This window comes from Thrips palmi, unplaced genomic scaffold, assembly GCF_012932325.1.
Source record: "Thrips palmi isolate BJ-2018 unplaced genomic scaffold, TpBJ-2018v1 HiC_scaffold_6, whole genome shotgun sequence".
NCBI lineage: Eukaryota > Metazoa > Arthropoda > Insecta > Thysanoptera > Thripidae > Thrips > Thrips palmi.
In genome coordinates, this window is record NW_023144633.1 from 2,240,816 (window position 1) to 2,260,098 (window position 19,283).

The 19,283-nt window shown below is 61.6% G+C and overlaps 2 protein-coding genes across 3 annotated transcripts in view; both read left to right on the forward strand.

Moving 5' to 3' along the window:
* The window catches only part of LOC117651969 (Down syndrome cell adhesion molecule-like protein Dscam2), a 98,366-nt gene extending 94,276 nt beyond the window's left edge, over positions 1-4,090 (forward strand). Inside the window, exons 17-25 of the mRNA XM_034396595.1 lie at positions 71-376; positions 461-763; positions 957-1,112; positions 1,186-1,738; positions 2,053-2,317; positions 2,386-2,527; positions 2,609-2,739; positions 2,874-2,881; positions 2,994-4,090. Of these exons, the coding sequence (XP_034252486.1) occupies positions 71-376; positions 461-763; positions 957-1,112; positions 1,186-1,738; positions 2,053-2,317; positions 2,386-2,527; positions 2,609-2,739; positions 2,874-2,881; positions 2,994-3,225 (2,096 nt within the window). The 3' untranslated portion in view covers positions 3,226-4,090. The remainder of the gene's footprint in view (positions 1-70; positions 377-460; positions 764-956; positions 1,113-1,185; positions 1,739-2,052; positions 2,318-2,385; positions 2,528-2,608; positions 2,740-2,873; positions 2,882-2,993) is intronic.
* A 2,647-nt stretch (positions 4,091-6,737) lies between these two features.
* The window catches only part of LOC117651582 (excitatory amino acid transporter 3), a 42,677-nt gene continuing 30,131 nt past the window's right edge, over positions 6,738-19,283 (forward strand). Inside the window, exon 1 of one of the 2 annotated variants that reach the window (XM_034395721.1) lies at positions 6,738-6,885. The gene's annotated coding sequence lies outside the window, so the exon portion shown is untranslated. The remainder of the gene's footprint in view (positions 6,886-19,283) is intronic. The other variant, XM_034395720.1, reaches the window with a different exon arrangement.

Genomic DNA, 19,283 nt, shown 5'->3' on the forward strand with positions numbered 1-19,283 from the left:
AAAACAACGGGTGTAAAGTGATTGCTACTTGAAGCCAGGGTGATACACGGTGTGCTTTATGTTCTCGCAGCGCCCGGAGCGCCGCCCCAGGACGTGCGCTGTGAGTCCCGCGCCCCGCAGAGCCTCCTCGTGGAGTGGCAGCCGCCGCCCCTGCTGCAGCAGCACGGCGTGCTCCAGGGCTACCGCGTGTACTACGAGAACGTCGAGGAGTGGCCGCCCGGGGCCGTGGAGGCGGACACCAAGGTGGTGGCCGACAGCCGCGCCGAGCTGCACGGCCTGCAGCGCTTCGCCAACTACAGCGTCAGGGTTTGGGCCTTCACCAGGGCGGGCGACGGCGTGCGCTCCAAGCCCATCCACTGCGTCACGGAGGAGGACGGTAAATGAACCTGCAACAACGCAGCTCGCTGAAGTAACTGAGTGAGTTTCCCGGACTGTGACTGACTCCTCGATTGTCTTGCAGTGCCGGACGCGCCGGCCGACATCAAGGTGGTGGCCAGCTCGGCGTCCTCACTGGTCGTGTCCTGGCTGCCGCCCACGCGCCCCCACGGCCGCCTCACGGGCTACACGGTGTACCGGCGCACGCTGGACGCGCCGGGCGGCCGCGAGCAGGACTCGGCCAAGCACCGCCTGCCGGCCTCCGCCACGTCCTACGAGGCCACCAACCTCAAGAAGGGCGTCGCCTACGAGTTCTGGGCCACGGCGTCCACGCGCGTCGGCGAGGGCCACAGCACATCCGTGGCCTACGCCAGCGTGTCGCCGTCTGGTGAGTTCCCGCTGAAACCCGCCCCGGAAGCTTGACAGTGTGGTGGATTTGAACCCGCGACATCACCTTGGTTTCCCAGTGCCCGCCGCCGTGGTGTCCTTCGGCCAGAGGGTGTCGGTGCGGCGGCGCGGCGCCGTGTCGCTGCCCTGCGTGGTGGTGGGCGTGCCGACGCCGCGGAGGGCGTGGGCGCGCACGGACGGCGCCCCCGCCGTCGGGGACTCGGTGTCCGTGGCGGCCGACGGCACGCTGCGCATCTCGGACGCGCAGCGCCAGCACTCGGCCAACTACACGTGCACCGCGACCAACGCCAACGGCTCGGACCAGATCGTCCACCAGGTGCAGGTGCAAGGTGAGTTGGGTTCAGTTGCCGTCGAGTTGCTGCTGTTTGTGTGGGTTTCTTTGACAGTCCCCCGTGCTTGCAGTGGCCCCGGGCGCGCCGTCGGTCCGGGTGTCGTCGACGTCGTCCTCGTCGGTGCAGCTGCAGTGGTCCGTGTCGGACACGGGCGGCTCGGCCATCCGCGGCTACCTGCTCAACTTCCGTCGCGAGGACGGCGAGTGGGAGGAGCGGCCGCTGGGCGCCGACGCCACCACCTACCGGCTGGAGGGGCTGGACTGCGGCTCGCAGTACCAGCTGCAGGTGATGGCGGTGAACGCGGTGGGGTCCGGGCCCGCGTCCACGCCACTGGTAGCCCGCACGTCGGGCAGCCCGCCCTCGCAGTCGCCGCCGCACGAGTTCATCGAGACCAACGTGAACGGCGTGGGGCTGCGCCTGGGCACCTGGGCCGAGAACAACTGCCCCATCTTCGGGTTCAGCATCCAGTACCGCGAGAAGGGCCGCGAGGACTGGACCACGGCGGCCAGCAACGTGCTGCCGCCCGAGACGTTCACGCTGTCGGGGCTGTGGCCCGGCTCCACGTACCAGGTGCGCGTGGTGGCGCAGAGCGAGGCCGGCGCCACCCAGGCGGACTACGAGGTGTACGCGCCCCCCGCGGCGGGCGACGCGGCCGACGCGGCCCCGGGGCTGGGCGGCGCGCACGGCCCGGACTCGGTGCGCGGCGCCGAGGACTCGGGCGTCATGCTGTACATGACGCAGACTATGTACCTGCTGTACGTCATCTCGCTGTGCCTGGCCGGCTGCGTCTCGCTCGTGCTGTTTGTCGTCTGCCTGCGCAGACGTAAGTCCGACTTGAGTTGGTGCTCTTGGCGTGGCGCTGGCGGTCCACTGCACCCTCGCGTTCTGCTGCAGGCACGTCGCGGCGGCGCCAGGACGGCGGCCGCGTGGACGGCAGCGGGCGAGGCCGCGCGCCCGGCGACGGCACCATGGCGCTGGACAACAAGCACAACCTGGCGCAGCGCGAGCAGTTCTACGCCGCGGTGCAGAAGGGCCTGGGCCAGCCCCTGCAGGAGCGCATCCCGGAGTACGCCGAGGACATCTCGCCCTACGCCACCTTCCACGTGGCGTCCCACGTGCCGAGCCACGCCGCCAGCCACGTGGGCAGCCACCTGTACCACGAGCAGCGCGTCGCCGCCATGGAGACCCTGCAGCTCAAGAGCGTGAGTGTGGTCGACGCCGTCGTGTCTCTGTCTCTCTCGCAGTGCTGTGACCGATGCTTGCTGCGCAGGGCAACCCCAAGGACGACCTGGCCAAGATGAGGGTCAACATGAAGGGCGGCAAGAGCGCGCGCTCCGACAGCACCGGGGAGTACTCGGCGGACCAGTGGTCGGACATCGGCCCCTGCAGGGCGGATCGAATACCGATGCAGAGTGAGTTTCTTGTCAACCATCAAATTTATTTCATTTTTAACAAAATTAAACTTGAGGATTTTCATTTTGGTTTGCTTGCAGCCCTGCTGTACGGCGGCAGCGCGGCGCAGGGCGCGGAGTCCAGCACGTCGCCAGAGCAGTCGCCAGTGCCGGAGCGGCGGGGCCGCCACCACCTGCAGCACCTCCAGCACCACCCCGTGACGCCGGGCAGGCACCGCGACCGGCCGCCGCAGTCCCAGCACGCCCAGCACGCCCAGCACCACGGCAGGTAAACCAAGTAAGAGCACCACCCTGCGGCACACCGGGAAACGTGATCGAAAAGTCACGGTGGCTCTTAAGCCGGAAGGTCCGAAAGTGCGCACCGGTCTTCTGGCCCACTGCGCGCCGCTACGGACTCGCCCCTCTGCCGTTGATTTCGTTTTCCCAGCCTCCGTGTTGACTGCCTCCGCTTCCTCTGTTTTGACAGGCGGCCCTCGGGGGGGCTCGGCCTGGGCGTCGGCGCGGACGTGGTCGGCGGCCGCTTCCCCTTCGGCGCGCGCCTGGACCCACCGAGCGGCTTCTCGGACCCCTCGGCGCAGGCCGCCTCCAGCGAGGCGGAGTGCGACATGGACACGATGCACCGCCTCAAGAAGGCCGTCAAGCCCAAGGCCAAGCGGATGGGCGGCGCGCCCGCCAACCACTTCACCATCGCCGTGTGACCGGATGACGTCACTTCCCCACTCCTGATCTCCGCACTGTAAAAAAGATGGGGAGCAACGACACTGGAAGTGTCTCGCGGAGTCACTCCGTGTGTTGGTGTGTCTGTGTTGGTGTCGGCACCCATGATAGGAGACTTTGCAGCTCCTAGGACTGGCACAAACCGTCCTCTGCCTTTATCTGCTGTAATTGTCGGCAACAACTGCCAGAACTAAATTGTGCTCAATTGTCGCGTCTACACTGTCGGGCTGTCCGGGAGTGATGCGCAAGAATGTGATATTTGTGCGGATTTCCTTGAAGTTTCAAGAGCCTAGATCCGTCCCGTAAGAAAACGCCTTTATAATTTATGTGTTGCCACTTTCCGTGCTGGAAACCTTAGAAGACGAATCGTTTGCTGGGAATACTGTACCGACAGGTACAAACAGTTTTGTCGCATATGTCCACTTTTGGAGCATTGCGTCTTTAATGGGCTGGATATTCCTGCTGGCTGGGAAAATGAACTACATAGTTTCTGACAATACATGATCAACCAAGTCATTTTTTAAAAAACTAAAAACTGCCAATAAGTAAGACTGTTTAACGAGAACGATGCTTTGCATATGTCCCCCATACAGTCGTGCTAACATAACTTCCTGCCAGGAAACTCTGAACCATTTCCAGACTTTATAAAAGGAAAAATATCAACTATCCGTTTTATTTATGAGAAATTCACGCCAAATTGTACTGTGGAACACGCTTTCACGCAATTATGATTTTGACTAAGAGTTGTTTTGTCAACGAAACATGTAACAAGTTAATAGTACTTTATGAAATGTTGAACCTGAAATTATCAAAGAGCTATTTTTGTAATAAATAACCATTCATACATGCCATTTGTTCATTTGCCTACCCTTGCGTCCAGTCGACAATGACAAGAGATCCGGGGCCGTGTCTTGCGAGGTACCGCCCGGTAGCGCCTGCCATCCGGAGGATAGGCCACACTGCCAACAACCATGCCACCCTGTTGCCTACCTTCCAGGCGCTTGCCGCCGCCCTTGAAGCATCGCCTGGCATGGCCTGGCGTTGCCTGACCTTGCCCAACAAAGCAGCCAACGCTCGCGCGTCCTTGCTCGCTGCAGCAGCAATCCAACAATCCGTCCCGAGGGAGATACCCCGCGCGTGGGAGCCGGGCGCGGCGGCGCTACTCCCGGCGCCGAGAGACTCCGCGGCGGCGATACTCCGTGCGACTCGACACGCGACGGCCGCGCGGCGACAGGTGGCGCTAGCGGTGTGCGAGGATCCAGGGTGGTCCAGGGTCTAGGACCCAGCGTCGGTTAGGTGAAGTTAGGTTAGGTTAGCCGCACGCCGACATCAAACCGCCAGGAGGCATCCGCATCCCACCCAAAGAAGTGGCATGCATTGTAAAAAATTGACAGAAAAACACGTCAACAAGACGCTGCTTGAAAGTTTGTGTTAGGTGCGGCTCCTCGCTGGGCCTGTTCCAGTGCACCTACGTGGTACTCCCCTTTGAGACGAGGGGGCGCAGGGGCGCCGGGACGAAGCCTTGCACCGCGCTGCCGGGTAGTCCTAAGTACCAAATTTCGCAAGGCTTCCGCTCCGGCCGGCTCAGCCCGGGGCCCCCGAGAGCCCCTTGAGGTCCCGGCCCGGAGCCCCGCAACGGTGGCATGTGAAGCGCATTTGGACCCCCTCCCCTCCCTCTTAACCTTATCATGCGAGGAGGAGGGATGCCAAAAAACCTTGAGCACCTCAACGAAATACAAGAATAGTATACAGGACCAAGGAATTTGAACTTTCGTCGTGTCGTGATGGTGGACGGTCCCCAAGCACTATGCCGAAATGCTGGCTGTGGTTGTCGGAGTGGGATTTCCCTCCCCGCCTCAACCTCCCCCCCCCTTCTCCCCACGCCTTTTTCCTCGCCTAGAGACGCGTCGTCAACGCGCGTTATCTAATTGGCTGTCGGTTAAACGCTCGATCACACACACACACACTCACAGTGCGCCGGTCCGCGCAGCATGGTTGGGCGCGGCGTCGCTGTGTGTGTTGGTGTGTGTGTGTGTGTGTGTGTTGTGTGTGTGGTGTGTGTGTGCGTGCGTGTGCGTGCCGGGGTTGAGGCGTTGGAACCGTTGGAACCCTCCTCGTTACGCACTTACGCATACGCTAGCTAGGCGCGGCAGGCTAGCCCGGCCCAACCAAGGCCCGGGCCGCCGACACAAAGCGAGACGCAGCGAGGCTCGGCGGCTCGGCGGCTCGGCGAGGCGAAGGGAAGTCCAAGCGGATCGGTGTGCGAGCCGCGCGAGCGAGCGCTGTGCCGCGGCGAGGCGGCGGTGCGGCGGCGCGGCGGGGGCAACGAACCGCGGCAGGAAGTCCTCCAGAGAATACCGAATTGAGTATTGATTGAAACGTAAAACGAATCGCCGGGCCCGGCCCACTGTCAAGCTCAAACGGGCGTGCGGTCGGTAATTGAAGACCGCAAAGACGCCGCGCAAAAAGGCGTCGTCGCCGTTCAAATCAGTCCGCCAGACAGAGGAGGCCTGCGCCAATTTTTTGGCGGGTTCTTCGCCTAGGCGATTGCATTGTATATGTTTGTGTGCGGCCCGGTGAGCCGGAAAGAGAGCGAGAGAGAGAGACGGGGTGTAACACCCGCCCCACCGCACCTTTGTTTCCAGTGCTGTGTTCCATTCCAGCTCGCGACTCGGCGGCTGCAGCCGGAACGCGCCAACGCGTCGCTGCAGGAACACGCTCCAGCACGCTCCAGCACGCTCCAGCACCGTTCCAGTAACGCTCCAGAACGCCCCGCCAATGCTCCAGGAAGTGACAACATCAAAGTTTGGGCAAGCCGCTCCATGCCGCCGGGCCCGGCCGGGCCGCCACAACAGCGTCCCGGCGCCCCAGCCACGCTCCAGCAATCCCTCAACGTGCTCAGCGCCGCGTCGCCTTCGCAGTGCCTTCACAGTGCCCCCGCCATCTTCGTCATCTCGGCCATCTTCGCCAGCTTGGCGCGCTTCACAGTGCGCGGCCCGAGGCGGGCGACGGGCGGCAGGCGACGGGGGCAGGCGGGCCGACATCGTTTTCGCAGTGATCTGGTCCCTAGAATGACTCCATCACGGCTCCATCAGTTCCAGCATAGCACGGGTTCATCATGCCCCCGCCGCCCCAGCCTCCAGTGAGCCTCCAGCGGGCCTCCAGCGAGCCTCCAGCCACTGCGCAAGCCCCCCGCCGAGCTGGGGCCGCCCCTCCAGCGCCCCTCCAGCGCCCCTCCAGCGCCCCCTCCCCGTGGGGCCCACGGCGCACGGACACGCCAAACCGCGCTAGCGCGCCGAGTCCGCTCCGCTCGCTCCGCTCCGCTCCGTTCCCTGAATCACGGTTGGGCCCCTTCCCTCGCTCCGGCGTGGCGGGTCGTGGCGCGGCGTGGCGGCGCGTGGCGGCGCGTAGCACAGCGTGGCGGTGTGGCCGCTTCAGTTCGCCTCTCGCCGTCCCGCTCGGCTCCTCGTCGTGCCGCCCGAGGCCGTGCCCGCCGTGCCCACCGTGCCCGTGTCGTGGCGCGCGTGTCCGTGAGTGAGTGCCACCAACTGCTCGACGCCCTCGTCGTCGTCGTCGCCGTCGACACCGTCCACGCCGTCGGCAAGGCGGCCAGCCACTCGGCGCGCGGGGAGACTAACAAGGTGAGGGTGTCGGGACTTGCCGACCGCGGACGCCGCGGACGCCGCGGACTCCAGGACGGCGATGGGGGCAGGACCGCCACATCCTGCGGGAACATCCTTCGGGGAAATCCTGTGGGAACATCCAGGAAAGAAATCTTGCGAGAACATCCTGAAAATACGTCCTATGGGAACATCCTCCGCGAACATCCTGAGGCAAAATCCTGCGGGAACATGCAGTGAGAAAATCCACCTAGAACATCCTGCAGGAACATCCTGCGGGAACATCCTGCGGGAACATCCTGCGGGAACATCCTGCGGGAAACGAAGTCGGTGGCAACCAGTGTGAATATGACAGGCAACATTATGCACGTCGGTGTGTCCCTCCTCACACTCGCACACACACGCAGCAGACACACACGCGCGCGCGCTCTCGCTGTCATATGATGACGCTATTACTGGGCCTCTGGAGGGTCGGAGCGCTCCTGCCGCGCGTTGACAGCCGGAAGGAACAGTGAATTCACGACGAGATTTCGACGCCTTAAATCCCAGTGTAGGTCCGCACGGCGGCGAGGGGAGGGAGGCGGTGAGGAAGACGGGGGGCGAGGATCAGGATTAGGCTGAGGATTAGGATGAGGACCGGGGCGGCCAGGACGACGAGGACGAGGATGAGGACCGGGGCGGCCAGGACGACGAGGACGAGGATGAGGACCGGGGCGGCCAGGACGACGAGGACGAGGATGAGGACCGGGGCGGCCAGGACGACGAGGACGAGGATGAGGACCGGGGCGGCCAGGACGACGAGGACGAGGATGAGGACCGGGGCGGCCAGGACGACGAGGACGAGGATGAGGACCGGGGCGGCCAGGACGACGAGGACGAGGATGAGGACCGGGGCGGCCAGGACGACGAGGACTTCAGGGACTGGGACGACGAAGACATGGACCAACGCGCGGAGGGCGCCAGAGAACGGAGCAGCCGTCTCCTCGCAGTGGCGTCAAAGGGCCACCCGAACCACGGCCTCCACGGCCTCGCCGCGGGTAGACGGCAGACGCCACCGGCCAGGCAGACATTGCGGATGCATCATGAATCCCAAAGCGCCTGGGGGTGGGACGGGGCTCGGGCCAGGGCCAGAGGTAGGCAGTGAGGCAGTGCTTGGAGTGCGGCGGGAGTGCCTACCTCGCCGACCGCGGGCGCCAAGCGGCGTCAAGCCACCCCGACAGTCCGTAGTCCGCCCGTCTGTCCGCTCGGCAGTCTGTCCGCCGACCCTCGCCAGCGAGACGGAGCGAGGCGGAGCGAAGAGCGAAGGCATGGAGGAATATCGCTTTCGTCAACCTTGTGTACATTCATCGCTTTACCGGCTAAAAGGGTGGCCGGGGGCTGTCGGGGCTGTCCGGGGCTGCGGGGGTCGGTCCCCTTCGGTCCCCTTTTTGATGACTCAGGATCAGACGGTCGGACGGCGTCCGATTAAAACGGCTGCAACTCGGCGCGGCGTCGTCGGAAGCGCGGTATCCGTGTCGCCCGGCGGACGGCGATACCGGGGTTTGGCCGCCCCGCCCGCAGCCAGCCAGCCAGCCAGCCAGCCAGCCAGCCAGCCAGCCAGCCAGCCCCTTCACCCGGAGCCACCGAGCCACTTCGACAGGCAGGGATCCCCAAACTTTGAAACAGCTGAGGCGGGAGGCATGCGCGGCGGGGCGGGGCGGGGCGGGGCGGGGCGGGGTGGGGTGGGGCGGGGCGGAGGCACGGCCCGGCGGTGCAGACGGCTCGGGAGTGTTATTTAGCAAGCTTTCGAACGGCCGGCCATGGATGAAAAGTGATGTTGACTCGCGCCATTCGCGTGTCCTTGTTGCCCCCCCCCCCTCCCGCGCGATATCGACATCACCCTCCTTATCTAGGAGTGGTGGTCTCGGTCCTGCAATTCCAATTTGTACGTAAGAAACAGACGACCGTTGCGCCCCCCCGCCGTACCAACAGTTTCCTAGAAAAAAAGGGTAAAAATTTAACAAATTTCACAAGTTTTTGTTGAAAATTTGAAATGCTAGTGCTGGCGGTCGTGCAGTGCACGAGGCCCGCGCCGTACGCGAGACGCGATACCCTACGCACCCTCGCAGAGGTGCACCTGTCCGGCAGCACAGTGTAACACAGCGCAGCTGAGGCATTGTTTTCCGCAGCCTAGTTTGGGCTACCCCGCGCAAGCCAAGCCAGCCGTCAGGGAACTCACAACAGAGAACTCGATACTCTTGCGCGGCGGCTCTGTTTTTCGCCAGCACCTCGTCCAGGCTCCGAGCACTCCGAGGAGGATGTGTCCGCGAGGCCGGCACACTCCGCGCGCACCGTGCGCACACACTACGAAGCGTCAACACGTGCCAATAGGCTGCACCTATGTCAAAGAAAGGAGAGAAGAAGAGACTCCGAGCCATGCAAGAGGCTGAGCTAGTGCGGGCACTGCGGGCCGGGTTGGCACGCCACTGCCGCAGCCCAGCGGAGCGGTGCGGTGTGTCACGTCCTCCGCGAGCACACTGGTGGCTCGTGTTTCCTTCGACTTGTACAAACGCAGCCCAGGCCCACGGGGGCCAATTTGAGCCCGCGCTCCGATTGGTACCCCAACGGACCCACTTCCATCTCTGCTTTGGTGCGTCGTCGTGTTTGGCGACGGCCTTCAATCGCCCCAGCCAGACGCCCCCGGGGCTCTCGGTGTCGCGGTCGCGGGGCTCTCAGCTTTCGGCACAGTTATTCCGATTCCAGTGCCGACACAGGCACACCGCCTGCCCCTCAGGCGTTACACCTAGTTCACGCACACACACACACACACGTGAGGCGCGTGCCGGCGTCCATTTGCTCGGCGCCGTGGACGTGGACATACTGCCATGCGTCGCTCTGCCGCCGCCGTGGAGGCCGCCGCGGAGGCCGGAAGCGTCAACGCGCACTGCCGGCAATCATGGATATTGCCGCGGCGGTGCGCGGCGGTGCGGGGCGGGGCGATGCTGGGCGGGGCGGGGGGGGGGGCCGGGCCGGGCCGTGCGGGGAGCCGCGGGGTGCCGCGGGGCCCGCAGCACGGCCTCAAGTTCAACAGGAGGCGAATTGGTCGTACCTGTTGAATGCACAACACCCGGTGCCCCCGTGGCGGTGCCGGGCTGCTGACCTCCCCGGGTCGCGGCGAGGCCTGCCTTCCCTCTGGCGTCCCGGCCTCCCCTCCCCTCCCCCCCCCACCCCCCCCCGGCCCCGGGAGCAGCTGGTCCTACCCTACCTCGACCGCACTGCTCTCTCTCTCTTCTCTCTCTCTCCTCTCTCTCCTCTCTCTCTCCTCCTCCCTCCTCTCTCGCTCCCCCCCAGGTCCGCCACGGCCGCTAAGTGTCTTCAGGGACGCACCGCGGCAAGGTGGCGATAAAAATCAGAACTTACCTTAAAATTATAATGGCCCCGAAAAATAAAAGACCAAGTTTTTTTTCCGCCTTTTTTATGCGATTTTTTTTTGGCCGTCCCATTACGTTGGGGAGACCCGATGGCGCTGACGGAGCCGCTTAATGCGCGCGGTCGCTGACAACGCCCGACGAGGCGACGCGACGCGACGCGGGGCCCCCAGAGGGGATGCCCGGGGGGCGTGGGGGCGTGCTGGCCGGCCGGCCCCCGGGGAGACCTCTTGCCGTGTCACTTCCATTAAAATCGTCGATTCCCGGTCGCGTCAAAAGCAGCCAGCAGCCGACGACGTCAAGTTTTTCCAAAACTTTTCCGCTTTCCTTTCGATAGGTTATTGGGGGAAAACAGAGTCAGGCCACCGGACCGAAAGACCATACACTCGACGCTCTCTCTCTCTCTCTCTCTCTCTCTCTCTCTCTCTCTCTCTCTCTCTCTCTCTCTCTCTCTCTCTCTCTCTCTCCTCTCTCTCTCTCCCTCTCCCAGTCGGCACGGAGCGCAAAATAATGGGCTATTCGCGAGAAAGAAACGACGTGCCAATGCGGCCGGCGTTCCCAAACCAACTTTGCAAAAATAATGCCTTTCAGTGGCGTGGCAATCAGAGGAAACGCCTCCCAGCAGGGCCAACAGGGGAAAGCGCGGACAAAAGGGACGCCGTTGGGGAAATTAGGAGGAGCGTCATCGCGAGCGCCGCCCGCGTCCTTACGGGAAAATCCGCCGCCGGAAAAGTGTGGTGGTTTGTTTTTCTTCGTCCTGGTGGCATTGGCTCCCGCAATACACACGGGCAGCCTTGCGGGAAAAAAATAAATTTAAATTTGCACATTGAGATGTGATGACCTTTGAGTGTTGCTGCACCTGGTGGCGATCGTGGGCGTGTCCACTCCGACGAGCATCTGCCAAAACTTAAAACGTAGTTCGAATCGCGCCAAATCGCGCGCGCTCCGTCGCGGCGTCGCCGTGTGTGTGCGTGCGTGTGTGTGTGTGTGTGTGCAAACACGGCGCGTTGCGTCATGTCCGTCATGTCTCGGCCAAGAGCAAGACAAGCCTCCTAATCGGCTGCTGCTGCCGCCTGGCAGTGCACTGTGAGGCCTCGGTGAGGCACTTGCAGTGTGTCCATCCGTCCGCGCGCATTCCTTCGGCTTGGCGAGGCGCCAACGAAAGAAGACCCAGTGGCGCGTGATCGGCCGTTCCGGACGCCCGGCTTTCATTTCAAACGTTTTTTTGTTGGTCATGTTTTTGTTTCTTTTTTTTGCATGTCCATTTCCGTTTACTAACTCTCAACTCACTAATACGAATTTTAATTTTTTTAAATTTTTTTTTAAATTTTTTTTAAATTTTTTTAAAAATAAAAACAAAATTGGTGAAATGGTCGGTAGTTGAACGGGAGTTGTTCATTTCTCCTACCTAAATGTTCGCCTACCTGTCTATTTCGCCTACCTATATTTCGCCTACCTAATAAAAATATTGAATAAAAATATTCAATAAAATATTGCCATTTTTCGCCTACCTATAGTTCGCCTACCTAATAAAAAAATTAAATAAAAATATTCAACAAAAAAACGAAAAAATCGGCGGCAAAAAGTGGCAATACGAAAGTCTCAAGGAGACCCGCCGATCAGCTTCGGTGTTCTTATGGGAACCGGGCCTTCATCCGACGCTCCCTGCCGCGCAATTCGACAGATTAGTGGGTTCGTATTAGGCTGGCCCACCCGAAGTGCGCGCGGTTTCTGTGGTACAGTGAGAGTCCAGATTCAGAGGCCTTACCTCAGAGGGGTCACATTGGGTATTTGAACCCGCGACCCCGAGTGCCGAGTCTAGTCAACTCCTCTACCCTGACCGCTCAGCCACCGAACCAGCTTGTCGGCGGCGATGTCGCAACTCCTCTTGAGCTGCCGTTCGAGAAATCTGGTCCCGAAAAAATGGTACTTTGAGCGGTCTCGAACCCGGGACCTGCTGCTTCCCACATCATGCTCTTAACCACTGAGCCACCGGGACGCCATGGCACCCGCCCTGCCTGCGCTGGTACTCAATCTTCTCTGGATATACCTCCCCAAGCAATTGGTCGCCGAAAAAATTGTGTATACTACCGGTCCCGAACCCGGGACCTGCTGCTTCCCACATCATGCTCTTAACCACTGAGCCACCGGGACGCCATGGCACCCGCCCTGCCTGCGCTGGTACTCAATCTTCTCTGGATATACCTCCCCGAGCAATTGGTCGCCGAAAAAATTGTGTATACTACCGGTCCCGAACCCGGGACCTGCCGCTTCCCACATCATGCTCTTAACCGCTGAGCCACCGGGACGCCATGGCACCAGCCTTGCCAGCGCTGGTACTTATTCCTCTCTGGATAGACCTCGTCAAGAAGTCGGTTGCCTCTGCCGAAAAATATGCTCATGGCACTAGCCTCGAACCCGAGACCTGCCAGTCAGGAACGCAGCACTCTAACCACGGCGCTACCAGGTTTCTGTGCACGCCACTAACCTAGCGCCAAACTTCAATAGCCACCCATCTTGCTTGATGCTGGACAAATAATAACTTCGGCGATGGGGTGAGCGCTGTGCGTAGCAACCAAGTAGCACAGTGGTTGGAGTGCTGCGTTCCTGACTGGCAGGTCTCGGGTTCGAAACTAGTACCATGACCATATTTTTCGGCAGAGGCAACCGACTTCTTGACGAGGTTTATTCGGAGAGGATTGAGTACCAGCGCTGGCAGGGAGGGTACCATGGCGTCCCGGTGGCTCAGCGGTTAAGAGCATGATGTGGGAAGCGGCAGGTCCCGGGTTCGGGACCGGTAGTAGACACAATTTTTTCGGCGACCAATTGCTCGGGGAGGTATATCCAGAGAAGATTGAGTACCAGCGCAGGCACGGGCGGGTGCCATGGCGTCCCGGTGGCTCAGTGGTTAAGAGCATGATGTGGGAAGCAGCAGGTCCCGGTTCGGGACCGGTAGTATACACAATTTTTTCGGCGACCAATTGCTTGGGGAGGTATATCCAGAGAAGATTGAGTACCAGCGCAGGCAGGGCGGGTGCCATGGCGTCCCGGTGGCTCAGTGGTTAAGAGCATGATGTGGGAAGCAGCAGGTCCCGGGTTCGAGACCGCTCAAAGTACCCTTTTTTCGGGACCAGATTTCTCGAACGGCAGCTCAAGAGGAGTTGCGACATCGCCGCCGACAAGCTGGTTCGGTGGCTGAGCGGTCAGGGTAGAGGAGTTGACTAGACTCGGCACTCGGGGTCGCGGGTTCAAATACCCAATGTGACCCCTCTGAGGTAAGGCCTCTGAATCTGGACTCTCACTGTACCACAGAAACCGCGCGCACTTCGGGTGGGCCAGCCTAATACGAACCCACTAATCTGTCGAATTGCGCGGCAGGGAGCGTCGGATGAAGGCCCGGTTCCCATAAGAACACCGAAGCTGATCGGCGGGTCTCCTTGAGACTTTCGTATTGCCACTTTTTGCCGCCGATTTTTTCGTTTTTTTGTTGAATATTTTTATTTAATTTTTTTATTAGGTAGGCGAACTATAGGTAGGCGAAAAATGGCAATATTTTATTGAATATTTTTATTCAATATTTTTATTAGGTAGGCGAAATATAGGTAGGCGAAATAGACAGGTAGGCGAACATTTAGGTAGGAGAAATGATATAGACTCCGTTGAACCCGGGGTGATGCGGTTAGCACGGCGGTGTGCTGAGCCGCTCCCCGACTCCGGATTTGTCCGGCGTGCGTCGCGCGGCCCAGCTCCGGCACGCCGTGCACAAATTGGACCTTAATGAACAAGTGAGAGTTAGTCGGTGGAAGGGCCACGCCGCGACGGGGGAGGGGCTGGCCGCTGAAAGGGGTGGGGGGAAACGAGTGACAATGCCTGCTTCGGGAATGAGGTCACGGGATCTGCTTGATCAATACAATGTTCATGTCAAACACTATCATGTCCTGCTCTGTGGTCTCCCGGCGCGAAAGAGGAAGGGGGGAGGAGGGGCGGGGGAGTTCCCTTTGACAAAGTGGAAACAAAGCCTTCATTACTCCTGCCTTCCGTTTTGCGGGGCCGCGGGGCTTTCAGAAATCGCTGTAAAGAGGTTGTGGGAAAAGTCAAAGGCCTTGCGCTGCGCCGCGCTGCGCTGAGCTGCACTGGAGCTGCAGTTTGCATCTGCGGGTCCGCGTCCCGCTTCCCCTCTCCAGTGTGCCTCCGCCGGCCTCCGCGGATCCGCATTCAAATCGTCCGTGTTTCGACGACACACTACGCCCCGCTACACTGCCACATTGTCCGCGGGACTTTTTGTCTCGCTGGCGGTGTTGTTGGCGGTGCGCGGCGGTGCGCGCATGCACGCCCCGCTTTCTGGAACTGCTGCCGCGGCGCGCCACGGCGACCTTGGGGCAGGCGGGAAGGCGGCAAGGACATAAAGCGCCCTGTATTCAGGCGTTAATATAATAGCTCCCCCCCCTCCCCCTCCCCCTCCCCACACCACAGCGGGGTGGCGCGTGGTCCGCCGGGCGCGCTGTTTCGGCCGGTTTGGCGGCCAGGCTAGCGCCATCCACGCCATCCACGCCATGGCGGCGGTGAGGCGGTGCCGTGGCGGTGCCATTGGAGAGGCCGCTATCCGGCTTCTGCATCACCAGTTCCAAATCCCCCAACCCGGCAAGGCCGGCAAGGCCGGCAAGGCCCCATTCACCCCCTCCAGCCCCGTGGTCCTGCCCGGCCCAGCCCCCCGCGGTGGTCCCGTCCCGTCCCGCCGCTTTGCAAGTCACTTTTTGCTCGTCACACCGTTAAAATCCCTGGTTGGGGCGTGCGGCGGCTCTTTAGCCGCGCGAGGAAGGCGGGACGCACAGTGGGCCGGAAGACCGGCGCAGGCGGCCAAAACTCCAGACGCGTTTTGAGCTGCAGAGTCGCTAAACAGGGCTCGAATCGAACGTGTGACCCCACCAATGGATTGCTCTCCGAACGCGGCACGCCCCGCGAGCGCGAGAGAGACAGAGCGACGAAAACGACTGTGCTGCTCGCTCGTGGCTCGGCGTGCGCGTCCAAGTCGAAGCCTCGCCTCGTCGCGTCTGCGAGTCTGCGACTGCCATCGCCGCCGTCTTGGCCCCGGCACGCCACGCGCCACGCCGCGCCACGCCGTGCCACGCCCAGCCGGACCAACTTTTCCAGACGCGGCTCGTGTTTTTAGTGAGATGACGAAAGTTACTCTCCTCAACCCTCGGCCTGCCTCGGCCGCAAAAGTTGTCGGAGGGCGGCAATTTGTTGTGGAGAGCGAGGGAGAGAGGGAGAGGGAGGAAGGGAGGACGGCCAGCCATCCACGCCACTAGTCATGTCATCCAGGCCGTGGAACGCGAGGCGCGGCGAGGCGCGGCGAGGCGAGGCGCCGCACTCCACTCCACGGAAACGGATTTGAGAGGCCCGTCTGCGCGTAACTAGACCTCTGGAGGCGGGGCCGCGGCGGCGCGGAGGCGGCCTGCAGGCTTTGTGTCGAGGTGTTGGTATTGCGGGTTGCCAGGCGCGCCCGGCACGCCCCTGGCACGCCCAAGGCACGACCAAGGCACGACCAACTTGCCCCCCCCCCCCTCACTCCACCCCGAAGGAAGTCACGTGCCCGCCATCCAGCCAAACTTCGTTGTTAAGTTGTCTCCGATTGGCTGTCTCATACAGTGCGTCTTTTTCCCGCGAGCGGAACCTCCGAACAGACACCGCACGAGCAGTTCATTCTGCTGTGAAAAAAATGAGGGGCTGTAACGCTCCCTGACTGCGCTCTGCCACACTCCCGCGGTCCGCACAGCTTGCCCGAATTTCCCAGTGGCCCAATTATGATGTCCCGGAAAACGTCCGGAGAGATGGCACCGTTTTCTTGACACAGTGTCTCAGCTTGAGAGCAAAACCTCATTGCGTATGGACTGACAAAACAGACCGTTCGGAGGAGAAGAGTAGGAGGCGGTGTCAGCGGAATTTCTAATAGACCTCAGAAATGGCAGTCCGAAATCGGAGCGAATCCTTACGTCCTCCCCCCCCCTCTCTCTTTCTCTCTCTGTCGGTCCCGGTCGGTATTAAATGCAAATTGCGGTTCGTGGCGGCCATCCAGGCTGCTTGAACCCATCACTGTTAATGTCTGCGCGCGCATCACTCTCTTAATAGACAGAGTTCGCTGCCACGCCCCGCCCCGCCCCACCGCACCCCACCACCACGCCTCGCCGAGGCGCGCGCGGTTCGCATCCTCCTCAGGCCCCCCGAAAATTGGCAGTTTCCCCGTGCATCATTCTTCTCCTCTCGCCCCGTCCAGACAGAGATGGAGGACAGCGAGACTCTTGATGCCCAGCTCAGCTTCCTCGACCGCGCCCGACCGCCCCGCCCCGCCCCGCCGTACTACGTGCGTCCACACCGCCGGCGTAGGGAGCGCGGCCAACGTCCAAGGACACCCCGTCGCTCGCTCCACCGCCCGCCCCGCCGCGTCTCAGTTTTGTGGTGATTTCTAGATCGCTTCCACATGGCCGAACGCCGCGAGCGCGCCGCCAGCACGCCGAGGCGTATGTACGCTGGAAACTGCCGTATCTTTATTGTGTATGGGTGGACCCCGTGTGTGTTGTCTGTGTGTGTGTGCGTGAGAGAGAGAGAGAGAGAGAGAGAGAGAGAGAGAGAGAGAGAGAGAGAGAGAGAGAGAGAACATCAAGGACGCCTCTGCGGCCGTGGCGGGGCGTGGCCGGCCTAGTCACGGAGTGGCGGTTCCCGGATTTGGAACGCGAGGACGCCGAGGACGCCCAGGATGGCGTTGTCCGGCACCCGGCACCGCGGCCAGCCTGGCCAGCGTTGTGGAGCGCTGGCCTTAGGAGAGTGCCTTTCAAAAAAAGGAGGTGGTGGGATGAGGCTTTTGGCCGGAATTGTAAATTGCATTCGGCGCGCTCCGCGGCCCGCGGTGTGCAAATGCAGGTTACATCAAAAGCCCGGCCACCGACGCACAAATAAAACGGGAAAAAATAGTGGCTTTGCTCGGAAAAAACGAAATAAAAAAAACGGTCAATTTCACTTTTAAAGGAAAAATTTAAGCACGTTTATAAATGTTTAAACAAACTGCAAGGAAATTTGAAACGGCAGAAGAAACCCTCGGCGCCCGGGGTGACTCGAAAGCTAGCTGCGACGCGGACTGCGCGGACCACGCGGCCTCTCCCTCGCCACCCATTTCTCTCTCTCTCTCTCTCTCTCTCTCTCTCTCTGTCTTTATTATGTGGCCGCTAATGCCGACGCTCATCTGTTGAGCGAGGGAGAGGGACAACAAGAGACAAGGACGGGGCACCTCTTTGCCTGCTCCACTCTCATTCCGTTTCTTTTTTCGGTCACCCCTCAAAATTTTCTCATTTGTCGCGGAGCACTTTGGTGCGGGGCAAAGCGTGCCGCCCGCAGCGCTCGCTGGAGTGCACTGACAAGGTGGTGCTCCATGAGCCGTGAGTCTCTCCGTCTCTGTCGCACTCACGAGGCGTGCCGCGGCAGTGCGAGAGAGACAGCCTGTCGCTGCAATTGGCGGCGCGTTCCCACACCCATCACGACCCTTTTCATTGTCATTACGGCCCGCGTGAGTGCAGCGCTCTGTCTCTCTCGCACCCTAGCGGGACGCGTCGCGAGTGCGACAGAGACAGAGCGACGAGGCGAGTCTGCTGCGCGGGGCCGCGCGGGTCCACGCCTCGGGGCTCGCAGTGCAGTGCCAGTGCCGGGGTGGCGGCCCCGCGGCCCTGGCTGCTGAATGAAGCCATTCCGGGGACCGGAGGCCCCCGCCGCCCCCGCCGCCCCCGGGCCTCGAAGGGAGCGGACCGCAAGTCCGCGCCGCCCCACCCCCCAATGCAAAGCCACTCAGCGCCTTCCTTCGTTTCCTGGCGTAATAGGTCCGCGTAGTGCTGCCACACTAGTAGGCCCAAATCCCCACGACCCGCCAGTGTCGACAGGGTTGCCAACCGCAGCCCGGCAACTTCTCGACACCGCAGCCGAGATATCGCCCGGCAGGCAGGCGGAGGTTGGCCACCCTAGAATTTTGGGCTGCTATCGCGGCAGCACCGGTCGCAGTCCGCGGTTGCGCGGTGCGTCCGCGGCAGCCCCGCCACGCCGAGGCACTGCGAGGCGTTGCGAGCGCTCCAAGGCGGCAGCGTGGCGTCGTGGAGGTCGAGAGGTTATTGTGCGCCGCGCTTTGTTCGCTTTATTCTTATTGATTCCAACTCATCCAATCACGCCGTCCTTTGTTGTGGCCTTGGTGACGGGGCGCGGGGCGAACGCGGGGCGGACGCGGGGCACCAAGCGGCCAGCACAGCGCTCGGCCCGCCTCGGCGCCGCCCCCAGTCACTGGGCCGGCCGGCAGGCAGGCAGCAAGGCAGCCAGCGAGGCAGCCAGCCAGGCAGGCAGCCCCTCTGTTTCGCTATCGAAGCGAATCGCGAGGACTGCCAAGTAATATGATTGCTGTAGACTGAGTAGAACCCCTCCCCCTCCAGCGGACAAAGTCCTCTCTCTCTCTCTCTCTCTCTCTCTCTCTCTCTCTCTCTCTCTCTCTCTCTCTCTCTCTCTCTCTCTCTCTCTCTCTCTCTCTCTCTCTCTCTCACTTTGCTCGTTCTTTTCCGACCCGGTAACTCCGCGCGAGGGCCGGAGACAGGGACAGCGCGGTGGAGGAAGTCCTGGACGACGACGACGAGGGAAGAGATTTGAAATGAAACATATCGTTGGGGGCTGAGGGCAAATCGCTCAAGCGCCCGGAGATCAGCACAGCCATTCGCAGCTCGAAAGGGAGAGAGAGGGAGAGGGCACACACTGTTTGCCGACCCAACAGTGAACGGTCGTCCATCGCGACCGGCGAGAGCAACTCGCTCACAAAATTTAATTGAAACAGCCAGTTCTTCGAAACGGACTCCTTTTCTGCGGGCCTGCCTGCCCGTCCATTCATTGCCGTTGCTTCCTTGACAGATCTGATTTGTCACCGAGAATGGAATAAATAGGCCTGGGCCGTGGGGTCGTGGGCGCTTCAGGAGCAGCCTGCCACCTACGCAT